This window comes from Eleutherodactylus coqui, chromosome 1 (assembly GCF_035609145.1).
Source record: "Eleutherodactylus coqui strain aEleCoq1 chromosome 1, aEleCoq1.hap1, whole genome shotgun sequence".
Lineage (NCBI taxonomy): Eukaryota > Metazoa > Chordata > Amphibia > Anura > Eleutherodactylidae > Eleutherodactylus > Eleutherodactylus coqui.
Window position 1 is genome coordinate 279,038,555 of NC_089837.1, and position 22,322 is coordinate 279,060,876.

At 41.5% G+C, this 22,322-nt stretch overlaps 1 protein-coding gene across 1 annotated transcript in view; it reads left to right on the forward strand.

The window, feature by feature from the left end:
- Nucleotides 1-22,322, forward strand: part of ACACA (acetyl-CoA carboxylase alpha) — an 856,108-nt gene that overhangs the window by 437,001 nt on the left and 396,785 nt on the right. Inside the window, exons 33-34 of the mRNA XM_066609221.1 lie at nucleotides 7,157-7,213; nucleotides 12,901-12,945. Coding sequence (XP_066465318.1) covers nucleotides 7,157-7,213; nucleotides 12,901-12,945 — 102 coding nt within the window. The remainder of the gene's footprint in view (nucleotides 1-7,156; nucleotides 7,214-12,900; nucleotides 12,946-22,322) is intronic.

Here is a 22,322-nt window from a genome sequence, read left to right on the forward strand (position 1 = left end):
CCAGCCACTCACTGCAGGGGGGTGCTATAGGGCTTGAACGTCGCAGGGGGAAGTTGTAATGCCTTCCCTGTCTTTCTATTGGCCAGAAAAGCACGCTAATGTCTCAGAGATGAAAGTGAAAGTAACTCGAACATCGCGTGGTGCTCGCCTCTAGTAACGAGCATCTCAAACACGCTAATACTCGAATGAGTATCAAGCTCGGACGAGTACGTTCGCTCATCTCTAATCTAAGGTCCTCTCTTTTGAGGCATGACTTAAGTTGTGCAGGAATCCTGTCGCTTTTGGATGTAGTGTGAAGCTTTGCATCATTTATTATGTTAAAGTCGCTGCAAATAATTAGTTTCCCTGTAGCTTCATTTTTTTATTTTTTTTTATTGTTGTATTAAAGATTTTAATTTGGGTTTTGTTAGGAGCATACACGTTTACTATCGTGTGTGCTAAGTTATTTATCAAGCAGCTTATAGCTATAAACCTACCTTTATTATCGCTTAATATGTTAGATAGGAAAAAGGTGATTGAGTTGTTGATTGAGCACGCTCCCTCTGTGACGTTCCCAGGCTCTCGCGATATAATCACAGAGAGCCCAGCTGGTTGCCAGTGAGAGAGATCTCTCTTTCCTCCCCCGCAACCCCCCCCCCCCCGAGCCTGCTCGGACCAGTAAGCAGTTACTCGAGAAGAGCGATGCTCGCTCGAGTAACTGCTTTATCTGAGCGTGCTCGCTCATCTCTATTGGCATTTCTCTAGCTTTGAGCATAAGCTGGTCCTTAGTTGTGAAAAAATGAATCCGTGCAATTACATCTCTCGGCGTGGTATTTGGTAAATGTTTTGGCTTTGGTAGCCTATGTGCATGATAAAAAAAAAAAAGAATCATAGCACTAATAATATTTGTGGTGAATATGTTTAAGCTTATGAGCACCTTTTAACTTCATGTAATTTTTAACATTAAGTGCGAATTAATTTTAGAATATATCTTTATAGGGTTGAACCTCCATTTTTCTCTGATACAGAGCCTCAAAGTGATCTTTTTTTCACACAAAATCAGAAATACTGTAGCCCTTTGATGTGTCTTTATTACATTATTACCAGCAGAAAACTGCAATGCAATACAGAATTTGACAATACAAAAATCAATAGACTGAACAGAGATGGCCAATATGAGAATACCTCTGACAAAAAAACTAATTATAGTGGCATTTTTTGTTTTAAAGAGGACCTTTCAACTCTCCTGAAATGACTGTTCTAGTAAATACTTCAATTCCCCATAGTATAACAATTCTGAATCTTTTCTAATAACTCTGTCCTATAATTTTCCTTTGTTATTTGTTTTTGAAACTTATAAATAAATTCACAAATGGATGTTATCATTCCAACTAGTAATTACTAGGAAATTATAGTACCAGTGCTTCTGGTGGCGCAATGCGCCACACAGCTGTGCTACATTGTACATCCATTATGATCCCCACACATCTCAGACACAGCTCTACTACATTCATTCTGATTCCCACACATTACACACAGCTCTACTACATTCATCCTGATTCCCACACATTACACACAGCTCTACTACATCCACCCTGACCCCACACATTACACAGATAGCTCTACTACATCCACCCTGACCCCACACATTACACACATAGCTCTACTACATTCATCCTGACCCCATACATCACACACACAGCACATGACACACAATAGCTCTACATCCATCTTGATTCGCACACATTACACACACAGCACATTGCACACACAGCTCTGCTACATTGTACACCCATTATGATTTCCACACATCACATACCCACAGCTCTACTACATCCATCCTGATCCTACACATTACACACACAGAACATTACACACACGGCTCTACTGCATCCATCCTGACCCCACACATTACACACACAGATCTACTTCATGCCACACACACAGTTCTACTACATTGTACACCCATTATGATTCCCAAACATCACACACAGCTCTACTACATCCATCCTGATTCCCACACATTACTCACACAGCTCTACTGCATCCATCCTGACCCCAAACATTACACACACATCACATTACACATATGGCTCTACTACATCCATCTTGATTCCCACTCAGCACATCACAGACACAGCTGTACTACATCCATCCTGACCCCACACATGACACACATCTCTACTACATCCTGATTCACACACAGCTCTACTACATGGTACATCCATCTTGATTCCCACACATTACACACATAGCACATTACACACAGCTATGCTACATCTTGATTCACACAAATCACACACAGCTACATCCACCCGGACCCCACATATCACACACACAGTACATGACACACACAGCTCTGCTACATTCTGATTCACACACACACAGCTCTGCTACATGGTACATCTATTATGATCCACACACATTGCGCACACAGCTCTACTACATCCATCTTGATTACCACACATTACACACACACCTCTGCTATGTTGTACATCCAGTATGGTCTCCACCCATCACACACACAGCTCTACTACATTCACCCCTACCCTACATATTACACACACAGCTCTGCTACATCCTGATCCACACACATCACACACACACACAGCTCTACTACATCCATCCTGATTCACACACATTACACACACAGCCCTACTACATCCATCCTGATTCACACACATTACACACACAGCCCTACTACATCCATCCTGATTTACACACATGATACACATAGCACTACATTCATTCTGATTCACACACATGACACACAGCTGTGCTACATCCTGATTCACACGCATCACACACACACACAGCTCATCCATGCTGATTTCCACACATCACCAGACACCTATATACAGTGATGAGCCCCTGGTCATGTGATTCCTGACTCCACCCACACATGTGATCACAGGATGGTGACATCATCACAAATCAGTAGCTGGTGTCGGCTTATCCAGTTAACAATACTTTCTACCACATTTGCAGAATGGGTCCTCCCACAGCAGTGATGTCACCGCAGGTCCTTCAGCCCACTGGATCTCTGTGGTGGTGGTAGGTCGGTGTCTTCTGTCAGAACCGCTGAGTTGTGTGTCAGATAATAATGGCTTAGTTGTATTCTCATTTTGTTATTTTTGTCCTCCCCTTTTCAAGAGCCCTAACTTTATTGTTGTTCTGTTGATCAGGCTCTGTGTTTTATATATGTTTTAGGACCTTCAATGATGTCAGCAGGTGTGGAGCAATGATGTCAACAGGGATGGAGCATCAGAAGCACTCACATACTAACTTACAAGTGGTTGTTAGGAGTTTGATTGTCAAAGGGGCTGTGATAGTCTGATAGACTCCTCCAGCTGGTAACAGCCAGTTGTCAATCTAAAGGGAATCTGTCATAATATTTATGCTACCTTATCCAATTGCAGTGCTGAGTCACTCATGTTTTTAAGTGCAGTACTTTTCATACAATCAGGCCAGCTACACACACAGGCACTAAACTCACAGGAGATTTGTGCGTTGAGACACACAAATCTTGCAGAAATATGAACCTCATTCTTTTGAATGGGGTCATACACATTAGCGATGTTTTCCTGCATGGCACCGCAACACTATGTGGGAAACAAAATGCGGCATGTTCTATTATCTCGCATCGTAGCGCCCATTATTTTCAATGGGGCATGCAGCAGCATTGCGCCACGTGCTAGGTGCACGCGATGCAAGATCTCCCATTGAAAGCAGTGGGAGAAACTTTCTAAGAATCCTCTATGGCTGACAGCCACAGTGGAGGTTCCCTGCATCGCTGAAGTGATGTAAGTCTGTTTTCACAGGAAAACACCTCGCATCCTTGGGGATTTCACATGGATAACACATGGGGTATGGGGGCGGGATTCATGGCTCCATATCGTGCTCGCCTGTGAGAAGTTAGCCTCAGTGTTTATCTCCAGCAGCAAGCATCCTGGAATATTTGTGACCTCGTCGTGCCTCCACCCACTCAGACAGCAGACAGCTCATCATTGAAATTTTATTTCCTTACACACTTTGTGTAATCATCAATAACCCATTCTTTTTATCATGATGTAAAACCATCAGATCCTTCTGATGCTAGAATAAGGAATTTTACTAGAATGACATCCCATGAAAAGTTTTTTTGTCTTTTCAAAACATGTAAAAAGTATGCAAAAATAATTACATCCTTTGGCATAAAGTTATAAGAAACAAAGCCTTTTGGAAAATCTCTGATATCAACTGAAATGAGTCCCCATTATTAATTTTCTCATCTGTGCAATGTCTGACGGTTTCTTGCATTCCCAACCCAATTAACACCCCCACCCCCACAGACATTACAGCATTTTGATAGTATTTAGATTTGCCATGTCCTGGGAAAGTTGAGGATTTAACCCCTTAATGACATGGCCTATTTTGGGCTTAAGGACGCAACGATTTTTGGCGGATTTTCATCTCCATTTTTCAAAAGCCATAACTTTTTTATTTTCCCGTCGACGCGGCCGTATAAGGGCTTGTTTTTTGCGTGGCGAACTGTAGTTTTTGATGGTGCCATTTTTGTGTACATTTGACTATGTTGTAAAACTTTTATTATTTTTTTTATGATAACAGGGAGAGAAAACGCATCAATTCTGTCATAGATTTTTGGTTTTTTTTTTTTACAGCGTTAATCATGCAGCATAAATGACACAATACATTTTTTCTGCGGGTCGGTACGATTACAACCAAAATTCTTATATTTTTTTTTAGGTTTTTCCACTTTTTTGCAATAAAAACCCTTTTTTGGAAATATTTTTTTTTCTATATCGCTGAATTCAAAGTCCTGTAACTTTTTAATTTTTCTATGTACGGAGCTCTATGAGGGCTTATTTTTTGTAGTTTTTATTGGTACCATTTTGGGGAATATACGGCTTTTTTGATCACTTTTATTGCATTTTTTTAGTGGTTTTTTTTCACGCTTTTTGCCGTACAAAATAAAAAGCATGTTCAACTTTTTGTACACATCGTTACAGATGCGTCAATACCAAATATGTGGCATTTTAATTTTATTACCTTTTTTTATGCTAATATTAGAAAGAGCACAAAAAAGGTTTTTTTTAACATTTATTTTTACATTTTACTTTTTTTAGATTTTTCTTTTCCTATTTTTTTACACAATTTGTGTCCCTCTGAGGGACTTACAACACTGTACTGATGATCGCTGTGATAAGGCATGGCAGAGCTACTGCCATGCCATGCCTTATCGCTTATACAGCGATCATAGGCTTTGGCAACACAGGACGCCAGTATCATGGCGACAGGCCGGGCTCTCTGCGATTATATCGCGAGAGCCCGACAACTTCACAGAGGGAGCGTGCTCCGTCTGTGAACCCTTCCCATGCCGCAATTTACTTAGATCGCGGCAGGGAAGGGGTTAACAGCGGGAGGCGTGCATCTCCGATGCACCCCCGCTGCTGCAGCGGGAGGCCGGTTATCACTGACAGCCGGCTTCTGCTTCGCGCTATTCCTATGACGCAAGGGTACGTCATTTTGCGGGAAGTACCACCCTGCCATGACGTACCCTTATGTCATGGGGCGGGAAGGGGTTAAAGAGTACCTGCACTTTCCTGTTGAAGCGCTTGTGAACTCTAGCATCAATTCCAATAAACAGCCGCAACGTCAAATTTGTCATTCCCATATTGAATGCGTACCAATTTGCGCACCTCAAGGACCATAGAACTGCAAATGAAACCCTCAGCGCTGCAATGTGGCAGAAAATGGAACTTACTGTTGTCATATAAAACTTTGAACCTTCCTCTTTTCAGTGATGCATGGCTTGTGTAACTGTCTTTTGTAGTTTGTAATTAAATCCCGAAATCTTCTCCTTCTTTTTGAACAACCCTGTTCAGTATCTCATTTGTAAAGAAAAAGTAAACTGATCTTTTTTTATCGCTATAACTACATAGACTTTGGTCTTTGACCTTTTGCCATGAGTTGTTGGCAGCCATCCTTGGTATGAAGCTACTATACATTTTTGACACTATAACCTAAATATATAGATATGACATTTTCTTGTACGGGTAAATGAATTGGAATTAGCATTGAAGTAATGAATGCCTTAGGAGGTATTATGGGGCAGTGTTTACTTTGTATTTATTTTGAAGTATTTTTAAGATTTTAGTTTTTGCCATTGTTAATTTGCTCCCTGCTTTCATCCATAGTCTGATTTCTTGTTTTAACAGTTTCTGCCTTTAAAAAAAATGTACTGCCTCACTCCAACACTTCCTCTGTTTCTTTTTCCTCCTTCCTTTACTTGGTTATTAATGTATTGTTTTAGATTAATCCTTGTTTTGACACTATAATTATGTTTGCCTTTTTAACTTAAATTTCAAAAAAAGGATTTTTTAAAAATGTATTTTCACAAATTGTTATAGAATTCTGGTTCTGGGAAAGTTAACAGCTAGCCAGCGTGGCTCAACTCTAGTTAAGCCCCTATGACTCCAGAAAAACACATTTATCTAGTTATTTAGTGAAACAAGAGTAGGAAGATGTATCATTGTAGAAAGAAACCAGTCTACAATTTGTGAATAGTTGAGTGATAACTGTTGGGAATTGCAACAGCGGCCATATTGCTTGTCATTCCTCTTTACCGGGGACGGAGATTGCTAAACCCTTTTTAAAGTGAACCTGTCACGTCCCCACAGCACCCTAAACTAAGCTATGATACTATTAGGGCATGTGACAGGGAGTTGGGTGATGCATTTTTTTATACTCACCTTTCCCCTCCGAAGAACGCATGGTGATGAAAAATCTGATTCTCTTCAGAGTCACTTGCACACACTCTCCTATGCAAGTCTATGGGAGAAGCACGTGCACAAGGCTTTGAAAAGAGACAGGTTTTCTAGCACCACCCAATCTTTGGAGGTGAGTATATCAAATACATCACCCAACTCCCTGTCACGTCCCCTCCTCACAATACCATAACTTAGTTTTTGTTCTGTGGGGACATCACAGGTTCCCTGTGAGAGGTACACTAAAGGATTTATATGAACTGCTTTTCTTCCAGTCTTAGAAAAAAGTTACTTTAGAAACTAGTTTATATTGTGTAATGGAGCAAAAACTTATTGGCACATATTTTAAGATGTTGACCTTGTTAAAAAAATAAATACATATTTATATGTCGATCATTTTGTTTGAATAGAAAGCTGTGCTGATGGACCATGGAATTCGACGACTGACGTTTTTAGTAGCACAGAAGGTAATGTTTTCTTCTCTCTTCACTGATATTGCAAGACCTATATTCTCTCAATATGCACACATTCACACAGACATGTCTGAATGAATTGCAATTACTATCTGTCATAATACTTAAATGTGGGTTTCCCAGAAAAGATAAGTAATAAATAGCTACAGAATAGGTGATGAATATTCGATTGATGGGGCCCCACTGCTTGAACTCCCACTAATCACTAAAATGGGGGGCCCGTTCCTTTTTACCACATGACATCAGCAGTGATTTACTGGCTGCTGTGAATATATATATTTTTTATTGCTTTTATTAGCCAAATGCCAAAGTTTTTTTTTTTACTTTTTGGCTAATAGGAGAATGAACCTGTTGCTTTACAGATGCATCATATTCAAGAGAATGGATCTGTCTGGGGACATTGCCATTAGTCATGAACAAGGAAAGAAATACTGCTAATAACAATAAAAGGCACACACTTATGACTTACATAATCACTGCTTTTGTATTTGAAACTATACAGGTAAACGCAAAATGCATGAGCTGTCTGATTTACCTCTATGTACACCCTTGAATCTTTTAACATTTAAGAATTAATGTCATTTTTTACCAGACCTTTGATGGAGAACCACCTTTGAATTTGTATATTCATATGTTCTTATCAGGCAGCATGTATAGTATAGGTGAACCAGGTCCAACACTTGGCATAAAAACTGAATGTTTATTTAAAGGGAGTCTGCAGTCATCATGTTATAAAGTAGGAGCAGCTGAGCAGATTGATATATAGTTTTATGGGGAAAAATTTAGTATAACTTGTATTTTATTCACTTAAACCTTTGCTTATTCTGAGCTGAACAGTCCAATGTGTGAATTTATCAGTGATTGACACCTACCCCGTATGTACAGGCATATACAGACGGGTGGATTGGGAACCCAAAGTTGTTCCAGAAAAAAAATGTAACATAGCCCCCTGTTGTAGGTAGGATAAAGCCAACAATAAGTGGGCAAACACAGTTAGGCAGGGGTCAACAAACCGCCAGCCGCATCAAATTGGCGGTAGTAGGGGAGAAGCCAATGTGCTATGTATAACTCACCGCAGCAAATTTTCTATGAAGCACAGAATATGTTACACCTGGAGGTATAGATTAAGGTGCCACCTCACCTGTTTTTAACCCGTTATGATAGACATTTATGCCATTTTTCCCTGTGCCATAAAATAATGCAGGCTATCTATAAACAGAGATATGGTGACAGAACACGTAGCTAACTTATATGAATTCAAGTCTCCAAATCCAGATAAGTTAAATCCTAGCATACTAAAGGAATCTTTGAAAATTCCTGAAGAGCAGAGAAGTCCCAGAAGATTGGAAAAGCGCAAATGTTGTCTCTATCTTCAAAAAAGGGAGGAAGATGGATCTAGGAAACTACAGGCCTGTGAGCCTGACTTCTATACTGGGAAAGATTTTTGAACAAATATTAAACAGCATGTATGCAAGTACTTGGACGACAATGGAGTATTTAACCAGAGCCAGCATGGGTTTGTAACAAACAAATCATGCCAGACAAATATAATTTCCTTCTATGACAGAATCATGGACTAGGTTGAGCAGTAAATGTGGTAGATATAGTATATCTTGACTTTAGTAAAGCAAAGTATTTCATACCATCCTTATTGAAAAAATTACCAAATATGGGATTGACCAGACAACTGTTAGGTGGATTCACAACTGGCTGAATGATCCTATTCAAAGAGTGGTCATAAATGGCCTCACATCCAATTGGAAAAATATGCCAAGTGGGGTACTACAAGGCTCTGTGCTGGGCCCAGTGATATTCAACATATTTATAAATGATCTGGAGGAGGTAATTGAGGGAAAACTGATCAAATGTGCAATGACACAAAGCTAGGAGGGATAGATAACACTAGAGGAGAGTGAGGATTCAAAAAGATCTAGAAAAGCTTGAACAGTGGCCTATTACTAACAAGTCACTGCTCACTGGTATTTAACAAGGAGAAAACACATAGAATGGGAGAACTTGGGCTAAGCAGCAGCACATGGGAAAAAGACTTGTGTATACTAATAGATCATAGACTGAACATGAGTCAACAATGTGATGCAGCAGCCAAAAAGGCAAACACAATTCTGGGATGTATTAAGAGAAGCATAGAGTCTAGATCATGTGAGGTAATTATCCCCCTCTACTCTACCTTAGTCAGACCTCATCTGGAATACTGTGTCCAATTCTGCGCACTCCACTTTAAAAAACACATAGACAAACAGGAGCAAGTTCAAAGAAAGGTTACCAAGATGGTGAGCGGTCTGCAAATCATGTCCTATGAAGAACGGTTAAAGGATCTGGGAATGTTTAGCTTGCAAAAAAGAAGGCTAAGGGGAAACTTAATAGCTGTCTACAAATATCTAAAGCGCTGTCACAGTGCAGAGGGATCAGCCCTATCCTCATTTGCACAAGGAAAGACTAGAAGCAATGGGATGAAACTGAAAAGCAAAAGACACAGATAAGATATTAGAAAAAACTTTCTGACAGTAAGGCCGGCTGCACACGGCCGTGACGGACTCCGCCGCAGAATTCCGCAACGGAGCCCGTCACGGCGCCCCACAAAGACCCCCAAACTTAAGCTCATTCCTGCATGACGCTTCGGTGTGACGCGCCGGTCACGTCACGTGACACGCCCACCGCGTCACATGACGCCGCCGGCCGTGTCATATGACGCGGTGGCGGTAGGCGGAGAGGCGATTTCATGCTATCTTCTGCTGTGCTACAGCGGAAGATAGCGTGAACGGACGGCTTCCATTGACTGCAATGGAAGCCGTCCGCGCGTACACCCGCGGCAAATAGAGCATGCCGCGGATGAGGACGGGTGATTTCACGGTGCAGAATTCCGCGGTGGAATTCCGCACCGTGAGCCCTGAGCTATGAGGTTCAATAGAACCTAATAGCTGCGGGCAACGTGGTGGAAATCCGTCCGTGGGAAGGAGCCCTAAGGCTCAGTACCTCACAATATGTTAAACTGCATGGATAAAACACATTTTAAAATGTCCACATTTTTAAAACATTTAATATGCGTTTTGGAGGTTTTTTTTAATTGTTATTTTGTACATGTGGTTTTTTAGACGTCTTCCATATCTTATGGAGAAACATATGGGAACAATTCCAGAAAAAAATACCATATCCAAAGAATGATGCATTTTAAAAAATGCCACTGACCTAAAAACACCAGAACCAAAAACACATCGGGGCAGATTTCCTATAAAAAATACAACAATTTTCTGGCGCAAATTGCATTCCTTGCGCCAAATTTACTGTCATTTTTGACACTCCCAAACCTTGTTTTCCAACTTGTCTAAAAATTGTGATGCATTTTTTGGATTAATCTAAGCCAACTAACAGACTAGATAGGAATTCGTAAAATTCCAGAGGTTTACCATCCAGCTGTGATTAATCTGGCACATTATATGACTGTCTTAGGTTGCACTGTCTGACTTTTAGGCAGTATTATTAAATGCATTTAATTTTATGTAGCGAATCTTATTTTTCAAAATAGAAGTAATGTCTATGAGGGCAGAGGAGGAGGTAACGGTAGAGAGGTTTTACGCAACGTGGCGACCCTGGCTGGACTTCAGACTGTCACCCGGATTAGGGGAGTGGATCACCCGGTAGGCAAATTTGACACAGTCTCGAGGCTTCCTGACAGCGCCTCATATGGAGATTAGTGAGCGTGGGTTCCCTCTGGGGGCTGAGGACGGCAGACTAACCTGCGTTAAAATACGCCCGCCCTTGAGCGACACAATACTTAGCTCATAGATTAAGTAATCTGATCCATAAAGTGAGGACACAACCTCTTCCCAAAGTACCCACACCCTATCCCCACCCCTATCTCCCCTATTCCCCATTGAGCTTGCCAGAGCTATTCCCTTGGGAAATTCTTCTTTCGCTCTTTCTCTCTTCTTTTATTCCTTCTTATCTCCACCTCCTGGACCCCTACCCGGAGGCGGGGATGGACTCTGTTAAAGTAAATTTGGAATGGAGGCGGATAAGCTACAGTCTCCACGGGGGTGTGGGAGTGGAGCAGTTAGTGGGTGCAACATAATTATGCCCATGTTACAAGGGTTTCATTGTCTGAACTGCACCTTTTGTTTGTTTGACTTATTGTATGCCTACTTGCCTCAATAAAAACTTATTGAACTAAAAATAGAAGTAATATCTGGCCACAAAAAAGCATATTAAAACTCAATGAAAAACACCATAAAGTAAGTGAAGTTTTTTTGAAAATGTTGTGTGTGATACAAGCCTTAAATTGTTTTAATGCAGTCTGCATTCTGCTTTAAAGTTGCTAATAACTCACTAAGGGCTCAGTCACACGGGCGCATTGCCGCCTGTGTTACTGCACGATAAGACGGCCGCATTGCAGGGGCGGGCGACTCTCTGCACCGCCGAAAGAAAGAACACATGACCGGCGACATTGGCAGTCATGTGTTCTTTCTTCCAGCGGTGCGGAGAGTCATCTGCACCTGCAGTGCTGCCGTCTTCTTCGTGCAGTAACATGGACGCATCGGCACCCGGATGCGCCCATGTGACAGAGCCCTAAGTCAGCTTTACTTCCACAGTTCATTTGTATCTGCCAGTGCGCAGTGAAATCCTGGAGGACAGATACAGCAAGCCCCAAAAAAGGAACTACAGCGCCAGGCAAAATAGAATACAATTCAGATCTTTATTTCAGTGAAGCACTTAAAGTCTAAGACAAAGGCCAGTTTTATCGGCTTACACGTTTCAGCTAGAAGCCTTAATGATAGCCTACCAATAACTGTACTCTTTTTAAAATGACAGATAAGGTCACCTGATCCAGAGTGTAAAACACATTTGAAAACCAAACGAAGAGCCACAAAACTAACATGCATTTAGCTAATATTGGAAAATTAGATCTTGTTGAATATTCAGACCCTCAAGCTGGCAGTATTTCAGCATGAAAATCCAATAGGACTTCTTATTAAAAAAGTGTTTTATACTCTGGGTCATATAGAGTTAGGTGTCATTTTTAAAATGGCGGATTTACAGGCTACTGGCAAGCTATGATTAAGGCTTTTAGTTGAAACACGTAAGCTGACTAAGCTGTCCTCTGCCATGGACTTTGTGCTTCATTGAAATAAATATCTGAATATTATTAATCTTGCCTGGCATTGCAGCTCCTCTTTTCCTAGTTTGTATTCTGCCTCCTATTTGCAGTCTTTTTTAAAAATGCATCCGTAGCATACTGGAACAGTGATAATTATGGAATTATATTAAGGAATAGCTAATTAAGCAAAATATGTTGCAGTTAAAGTGTATGCGAGTTACAAAGAGAGCACAGCTCACTATTCTACGCTAATTTAATATTTCCCATTTACATCTATTGGCATTACAGAAACAGTGTAGCACAAAAAGCTCAGCTGTTTCCTTAATCCCGGACACCTCTCAACTCATTGTAGTTGTGCCACAAAGCAGGATTGGGTTGGTACTCCCATTCTGAGGTGGGACTTGCATCTATTAAGCATTTATGGCATGTCCTGTGGATATGCATTAAATGTCAGAGATGAGATTACCCCATTAAAGATTTTTTTTTTCAATAGCGACTGTTTAAAATATTTTTGTAATTGTAATCTCTACACTAAATTACATTTATTCTCCTAATTTTTTTCCCTTAGGATTTCAGAAAGCAGATTAACTGTGAGGTAGACCAAAGGTTTCACGTGAGTATGCAAAAATATTAGAAATGAACTGTGAAATTTACTGTACCTTTTGATTTTTGTTCTGCTAATTTAGCTGGTAAAAACAGCCATAAATCACACATTTTTGCGTGGCATTTGTTTTTATGGACAAGAAAAATACCACAACTAGGGCATGCAGCATTTTATCGCCATTGACAAAAAATGCACCACAAGGAGAAACACCGCAAAAAAACTCTGTAGTGAGTTTTAGATTCTAGTACTGTCTTCCAAGTAACATCTAGCTACAGCATTTGTTTTTGGTGGAGGGGGGTGGGGAGGGTAGAAACATGATGGAGGGGAAAAAATTGCAAAAAGCAAAGGCATTTAAAAAAAAAAAATGTGTTTGAAACCACCTTTTACGTTTTTATAATATTTGTACCTTCTTTAACATTTAGGTTCTTTTCTTTGTGTAGAAGTTATACATTGTCATATGGTGTCTAGTTCAGACTCTCTTTACTATAATGTGACTTTTACTCCAGAAAATATGTCACATACATAACAAACGTGTGGCATCATACAAAAAAATCCCTACTTGTAAAGTAGGACCTGACTGCCCAGATCCGCTGATTATAAATATGCATAGGTGTAGACATCTAGAAAAGTGAGGATTGAACATGTTTGTTTTCAGCACACCTACCTTGCAGAGGGGTGTCTGGCTGAGGCTTGTCTCCCTTTCCCTATGTAAAAAGCATACACTAAGCTGACCTGGATATAAATATTTATGGGGAGCAAGGGCATACATATCATAGAGGCAGACTATGCAACTGCTATGAGGCTCACGGAGAGAGAGGACCCAGGTCTGATTGCACAATATATAGGACTAGGACCTTACTGTAAAGTAGAACTGCATTGCTAAAAAAAGAAGGTAGAGAATTGACCCAAGGGTTGTTTTAAATGGCATGGAATGAGAAACACCAGGCCGTCTATCCTGGGTGGGGTGGCAAAAAAGTGTACCATAATGGGGGGCTCATTTAAGGTTTTGCTATGTGGCTCCATCTCTTCTATGTGTGCCACTTATAGGGACTTCAAAGTGGAGATATCTCTCAACCAAACATCACTATCTCAAAGTATATGTGGCATGGGGCTATTGTTACAAGGGGTACATACTGTACCTGACTGCTTTCTGACTAAAAAGAACCAATTTCATTTGTGATTATTGGAAAGAACATGGTCAGACTAATAATTGGCAGACAGGCATGTCAGATTTAGATTGATGTGGCGTGATTAAATTAGTTGGACATCTGTATATGTACTTTAAATACGCTCTAACATAGTACCTTTTACAACTTGCAGTATTTGATTAATATCCTGTTCACACTTTGTATATAAAGTAGGTTTTTAGGGCGTATATTTTTTACTGTAACGGTCAGAAGTTGTATATGTGTGAACGGGGTCTAATACAATTTGGGAGTTGAGGTTGTGGATTGTTTCCCCGTGGATGATCCGCTGTGCATCCACGTACATCTGCGCAGAAAAACAAATAATCCACAATCTTCCGCAAGCTATTAAAAATCAAATCCGCAATCACTCACAGTGCATCCGCTATGGAAATCCGAATGTGGAATCCGCGCATTCCATGGACATGAAACTTTAGAATTTCATGTAGATTCCGACAATATTGCGTCTATCAATATTTTTCAATGTTTGACTTATACAACAATATTTTCAATGTATAATTGTCATATATAGAAAAAAAAAGGAATTTATACTAGAGAAGAAGACATCTGTCAAAGGAAAGGGGCATTTATTAGGCAAAAAGTTAACAGTCAGGTCTTGAAGTTTAGGTGTTGGAAACGAAAAATGCGCAAGTGTAATGATCTGAGCAACACTCACAAGAACCAGACTAAGTAGAGAATTAAATTATGAACAATTAACTTTAATTTCAAACAATTACATATTTCCTATGGCTCAATAAATAGTAAAATCAGTTAGTAGTGGGGCCACTTTTTTGGATGATGCAGTCATTATAGGAGCATGGCATCAATTCTGTTACGGCACTCTGACCCCCGAGCGCCAGATGGGGTGCCCTGAATTTACCGCACCCCACTGTCCCTGCCTACTTACCTCGACCTGGCTAACCCCAAGCGGACAACTGGGCGGCGGTCCCTACTCTGGCTAGGGACCTGGCGACTACCTAGATGGAACTAACTACCGGGGGACAGAGTGCCGACAAGGAAGGCAGATGAAATTACCAAACAGGAAAATGCTGAGCACTAGATAGAGCTAGGGAAAGGAAGCTGACTAGCAGACTAACTGAGGAGAACAAACCGACAGGACAGGCTAGCAGCAGACAGAACCAATAACTGGCAGTGAGCTCAGGTCACTGCCAGCCTTATAATTGTAAAACTCCACCCATGGGTGGAGAGTGGAAGGAGCCAACTCCCCCACTCACAATATAAGAGGGAGGAAGTGATGCGGGCGGCGCCCTACGGGCGCACCCGCCCACGCCGCCGGGAGAGCCCTGACGCCACAGCTCCGGGATGGGACAAAGGGTTTTAACAAGGACTTGTGGAAAACCCTATGCACTTTCCGCGTGGCTGGCAATTCAAGTTCGTATGCGAGCAGGTTAATTACACGCGTAATAGTAAACGGCCCTACAAAGCGCGGCGCAAGCTTTAAGGACGGGACCATCAGTTTTAGGTTCCTGGAGGACAGATACACCTTCTGACCCACCCTGTAAGGTTCAGAAACTGAGAGACTTCTCCCACTGCACAGCTGCATGCGAGACCCCACTACTTCTAGATTCTTTTGCACTTCCTTCCATACCCCCTGCAGCACATCAGTTGCGATATCAGCTGCAGGACAGGCAGACGGGGTAGGAAGAGAAGTCAGGAAACGGGGATGCTGGCCATAAACGCACAAAAACGGAGAAACCCCAGTGGAAGAACTGGTACGGTTGTTCAGTGCAAACTCGGCCAACGGCAGAAATTCAGCCCACCGATGAGCTTTCTCCCTTGCAAACAGCCTTAAATATTGCACCAAATCCTGGTTCTTCCGCTCAGTTTGACCATTAGTCTGCGGGTGGAATGCTGAAGAGAATGAAAGCGAAGTCCCAAGATTTCTGCAGAAAGCCCGCCAAAACTGCGCCACGAACTGAACCCCGCGATCGGACACAATGTTCTCAGGAACTCCATATAGGCGAACAATTTCTTTAACGAAGACCTGGGCAAATTCAATCGCCGAAGGAAGTTTCTCTAACGCCACGAAATGGGCCATCTTAGAGAAACGGTCCACCACCACCAGAACGGTGGTGAACCCTTGTGACTCTGGCAAGTCGGTGACAAAATCTACTGAAAGGTGCAACCAGGGGCGCGATGGCACAGGCAACGGTCTCAGAGGACCCTCAGGACGCCGCCGGCGACTCTTGCCACGAGCGCAAACAGAGCACCCCCTTACGAAGTCACGTATCTGACGAGACATGCCAGGCCACCAGTAGAGCCTGGAGCAGAGATCCAGGGTCCCTTGCACTCCCGGATGACTCGCGAAAACTGACGAGTGGGACTCTTCAATAACCGTGAGGCGCAATGATTCGGGCACAAACCATCTGCCCTCGGGAACCCCTGGTGAAGCGTCCTGCTGAGCACTCCGAAGCCCAACCCTCTGAGCCTCCGACCCGGAAGAACGGGGACGCATCCGAAAATATAACCGACATGCCTGTTGGAAAACAAAAAACAAATTCAGTGAGTGCTTCAATACTGTCCTTCATTGTGAGCCTGCGAGAGAGCATTCACTGGATGTCCAATAGTATCCCACAGATTGTCGATTGAAGAGAGATACGGGAGTCATGCTGGCCAAGGAATCATCTTGGACTCCAGACAAAGCATTCCTGCGGATGTTCCCTGTGTGGAGCTGTTTGTCATCCTGCTCGAAAAAGCCATTTATAGAATCATAGAATAGTAGAGTTGGAAGGAACCTCCTGGGTCATCAGGTCCAACCCCCTGCTCAATGCAGGATTCACTAAATCATCCCAGAAAGATATTTGTCCAGCCTTTGTTTGAACACTTCCATTGAAGGAGAACTCATCACTTCCCATGGTAACCTGTTCCACTCATTGATCACCCTCACTGGCAGAAAGTTTTTTCAAATATCCAATTTGTGTCTCCTCCCTTTCAGTTTCATCCCATTGCTTCTAGTCTTTCCTTGTGCAAATGAGAACAGGGCTGATCTCTCTGCAATAAGCCGAGTATAAGCCGAACCAATAAGTTTTACCACAAAAAATTGGTAAAACCTATTGACTCGAGTATAAGGCTAGCTATACTCGAGTATATAGTAGCTAAAAAAAAAAGGCAATACTCCCCTATCAGCCGGCATCTGTGTCCCCGGCGCGATGCTCTCCCCGGCGGTGCGACCAGCTGCTGTAGTCTTCTCCCCGGTTTGCATTTGAAATCCCCGCGGTCAGCGCTGTGATTGGATCAAGCGCCGGCCAATCACAGCTGGCGCTCGATAAACCAATCACAGCCATTCAGGATGACATCACTAAATGGCTGTGATTGGTTTATCGGGCATCGGCTGTGATTGGCCGGCACTTGATCCAGTCACAGCGCTGACAGCCAGGATTTCAAAAGTAAGCCAGGGAGAAGACAGTGGGGAGAAGACTGTAGCACCTGGCCACACCGCCAGGTACAGCATCGTGCCAGGGACACAGATGCCGGCTGATAGGTGAGTATTGAGTTTTTTGGGTTTTTACCAAACTCGAGTATAAGCCGAGGGGGGCTTTTTCAGCACATTTTTTTGTGCTGAAAAACTTGGCTTACACTCGAGTATATGCAGTAAGTCTCCTCTCAGCCTTCTTTTTTGCAAGCTAAACATTTCCAAATCCTTTAACTGTTCCTCATAGGAATTGATTTGCAGACCGCTCACTATCTTGGTAGCTCTTCTCTGAACTTGTTCCAGTTTGTCGATGTCTTTTTAAAAGGGTGTTGCCCAGAACTGGACACAGTATTCCAAATGAGGTCTGACTGAGAAAGAGTAGCGGGGAATATTACCTCACGTGATCTAGACTCTATGCTTCTCTCAATACATCCAAGAATTGTGCTTGCCTTTTTGGCTGCTGCATCACATTGTTGACTTATGTTCAGTCTTTGATCTATTAGTATATCCAGGTCTTTTTCACATGTGCTGCTGCGTAGCCCAATTTCTCTCATTCTGTATGTGCTTTTTTCATTTTTCTTGCCCAGATGTAGGACTTTGGATTTCTCCTTGCTGCCCACTGTTTAAGCTCTTCTAGATCTTTTTGAATAGTCTCTCTCTCTCTCTTCCCTAGTGTTAGCTATCCCTCCTAGCTTTGTGTCATCAGCAAATTTGATCAGTTTCCCATCAATTCCCTCCTCCAGATCATTTATAAAAATGTTGAACAACACTGGGCCTAGGACAGAGCCTTGTGGTAACCCACTTGATACATTCTTCCATTTGGATGTGCAGCCATTGGGCAGTACTCTTTGAGTACGATCACTCAGACAGTTGTGAATCCACCTAACAGTTTTCTTGCCAATCCAATATTTGGTCATTTTTTCAATAAGTATGCTGTGAGATACTTTGTCAAATGCTTAAGTAAAGTCAAGATATACTATATCCACCACATTTACCTGATCAACTCAGATGGTGATTCTGTCATAGAAGGAAATTAGATTTGTCTGGCATCACTTGTTTGTTACAAACCCATGCTGGCTCTGGTTAATTATTCCATTTTTATCCAAGTACATGCTGTTTAATAATTTGTTCAAAGATCTTTCCCGGTATAGAAGTCAGGCTCACAGGCCTGTAGTTTCCTAGATCCACCTTCTTCCATTTTTTGAAGATAGGGACAACATTTGCGCTTTTTCAATCTTCTGGGACTTCTCCTGTTCTCCAGGAATTTTCAAAGATTATGGCGAGTGGTTCAGCAATTACCTCCGCTGCTTCCTTTAGTATCCTAGGATGTAATTCATCTGGACCTTGAGATTTAATTAATTTAAGTTAGCGAAGTGTTCCCTCACCATCTCTCTGCTTATAGATAACTTGCATTCTTTTATTTCCCCAGTAACACAGGAAAGATCAGTTGATGTTACATCTACTTTCTGAGGGAAAACAAATACAAAATAGGAATTTAAAAGTTCGGCCTTTTCAACATCATTCTTAACCAATTCACCATTTTCATCTTGTAAGCATGCAATAGCATCTTTGACTTTTCTTTTACTTTTGACATACCCCCCTAATCCTTTTTTATTGCTTTTAGCCTCTGTTGCAAGCCTCAGTTCATTATTAGCTTTAGCTTTTCTGACATTTGCCCTACAGTTTCTGCAGACCGCATTCTATTCTTCTTTAGATATTCCCCCCTCTTTCCATTTGATAAACATATTTTTCTTTATTTTTAACATGTGTGCAAGTTCTGTGTTCATCCATCCTGGTCTCTTTAAATGCTTTCCATTCTTCCTTCTTTTAGGGATTGTTAATGATTGTGCTTTGGGAATCTCATATCGCAATATTTCCCAACCTTCTTGGACATTTCTGTCCTTAAGAACATTAGGCCATTGGATTCTTCCTATTTCTGAGTTCATTAAAATCTGCCTTTCTGAAATCCAACCTTGAAGTCTGAGTTTTCTCAGGTCTTCCTCTCCTTTTTTTTTTTTTTTTTATTATATATTTATTTTATCTCTTTTTATGAACTTACGTTTTTGGGAACCAAAGAATGTACTGTACAGTAGCCATTTTCCACTTTTCCAAAATCTTAGACATGCCACCAAAAATAACGGAAGTGCAAGTGACATGAGTATTTCACTTTAAGAGCTTTTGGGTTACAGTTAATGGCAATATTCCAAGATATAAAAACATAAGCAACACTAATATATATCAGTAAGTGATATCAGTGAGGACCTGAGTTAGGGATTCAAATGTGAGATCTAGATGTCACATGGTGTATCCGGCAGTGTCAGAATTTTCTGTTCTAAAACCATCAGATTTCTTGTTCTGCTACAACACACACACACACACTATTAAAAGTGCCAAGTTATTGACTCCATACAAGGGGATGCAGTTAAATTCACTAATAACAGTGTCCCCATTTTCAGTGCAATTCGCTTCTTAGCACCTCATTTTGCTTGATGGGCCACTAAAACCTCATGAAGAAAGGCATAGTGCGTCAGCAGCCACTAACACAGGAACATTTGTTCTTGGTTCTTTTTTCATTGGCATTTTTTTATCCAAAATTCAAGGATAGCATGATAACTGCCTCCTAAGGTCCCAGCCACCCTTACTTCCTCAACCATTTCCCCCCTGTTGGTAACAATTAGGTCCAAGATAGCAGATCCCCTTGTTTTCTACCTTTTGGAAGATAAAGTTACCAGCAAGAACAGCTAAGAATTTGTTGGATCCATTACTTTTACCTGAGAGAGATTCCAAACAAATGTCTAGATAGTTAAAATCTCCCATAATCACTATGCCATGCTTTTTTGAGACCTTGGTCATCTGATGTTGAAAGAGTTCATCAATATCTTCTGCTTGTCCAGGCGGCCTGTAGTAAATGCCTGCGATGGTGTCCTTTCTGTTGTTCTCTCCTTGTATTTTTACCCAAACAGTTTCTACAGAACTACCATGCTCTGAAGCTTGAATCTCAGTGGAGATGAATGTTTTCCTAATATACAGCACATCAACTGCTCCTCCTTTTTTTAGGTTTATTTCTTATAAATAAGTTGCATCCTTCAAGCCTTGTATTCCAATCATGTGTATCATTCCACCAAGTTCCTGTGATGCCTATTACATCATATTTCTCTTTCTGTGTTAGGAGCTCAAATTCTCCTTGATTGTTTCCCATGCTCTGTGCATTTGTGTAGAAACTTCTTAGTTTGTGATCGGTGTCTCTTGCTCCTCTACTTTCCTTCAGAATTTTTTGTCTTTGTTCTTTCTTTCCACTTCTAATAGCAAGGTTCTCAAATGTATTAATTAGCTGTATATTTTTACCTGGTCTTTCACTTCCTTTCCGATATTGTTCTAGTTTAAAGCTCTCCTGATGAGTGAAGCAAGACGCACACCAAATATATACTTACCTGTTTTTGTAAAATGCAACCCGTCACTAGCATGCAGTCCATCGTATGGGTATTTCACTCCATGGTCTAGAAATCCAAATCTTTGCTGATGGCACCATTGACATAGCCAGTTGTTCACCTCTAGAATCTTGTTCCATCTTTTTATTCCATGGTCATCCACTGGGAGGATGGATGAGAAGACCACCTCTGCTCCTGGTTCCTTCATCTTCTTTTCAAGGTCTTTAAAATCTCTGCAGGTAGTTGCAAGGTCCTTTACAGATAGTTTAAAAGGCAGATAGTTGCAAGGAATACATCCTGAGGATTTCAGCACCTCATCAACATAACAGTGTGGTATCAATGTGCCCCTGATACAGACTAGTTGTGATTGGCTGTTGATGTTGATGGCACCCCAAACTATGACTCCACGTTGCCAAGCTGTGTGGCACTCCTAAATGACAGATCAGTCTAATAGCCACTTAGCGATCATAATTGCTGAGGTAAAATATTAAATCATCACGGAACACCACGCTATTCTATTCATCACGCTAAGTAGCTCTGGAGCAAGACCACTGCAAGAATTCGCTACAATGGCACAGTGTGAAAGGCAGCTGACAGCTCTCCACACTGAGCCTATCTGACAGAATCACAGCTAATCGCACCAAGCTGCGATTTAAATCCCGCGAGCGGAGAATCTCTATGATTCTTCGCTCGTGGACAGCGAGGCTGCGCTTTCCATAGTAGTCTATGAAAAGCGTTTACTGCATTTCCTGCAGTCGGATTATCGCCACGGGAAATGCAGTGAAGTATTACCCCTGGACAGGCAGCCTTAGAAGCATCATCACTCCTTATGCCGCTTTTACACGGTCCGACAAAATCTTCCTGGTGTAGCATTTTCTCAGTAAATCGTGCTGCTCAATGTGAACGTCCGTCAGTTAAATTATGGTAAGTTTTCGGTCTATTCTGATTTTTGGTGAAAATGGCAGAAAAATTCGTTTTCCCATAAAACATGTAGTCAATCAGCAGACAGGGCACTTTGATGATGTCAGCAAATGTATCCTTCATGTTACATATGGGCAGCTTTTTCATTGGATACCAGCATTACATGACCTAGCCATATATAACTTAGGTGCTGTGTGCCATTTTACTGAAGCTGCTTAAATTGTATATACCAACAGACAGGAAAACTGCTGGGGAATATAGTCTGCAAAGTATTCAGTGTACTGCAACTGCTCAATTTAGTTTACTAGCAGATATTTTCTAAGTTCTGAGTCTGCCATATTAGTTACGTCCCTACCTGATGATATCTGATACCAAAAACAAGTTGAATCTGCCATGTTAGATAATGATGTGCCTAACTGG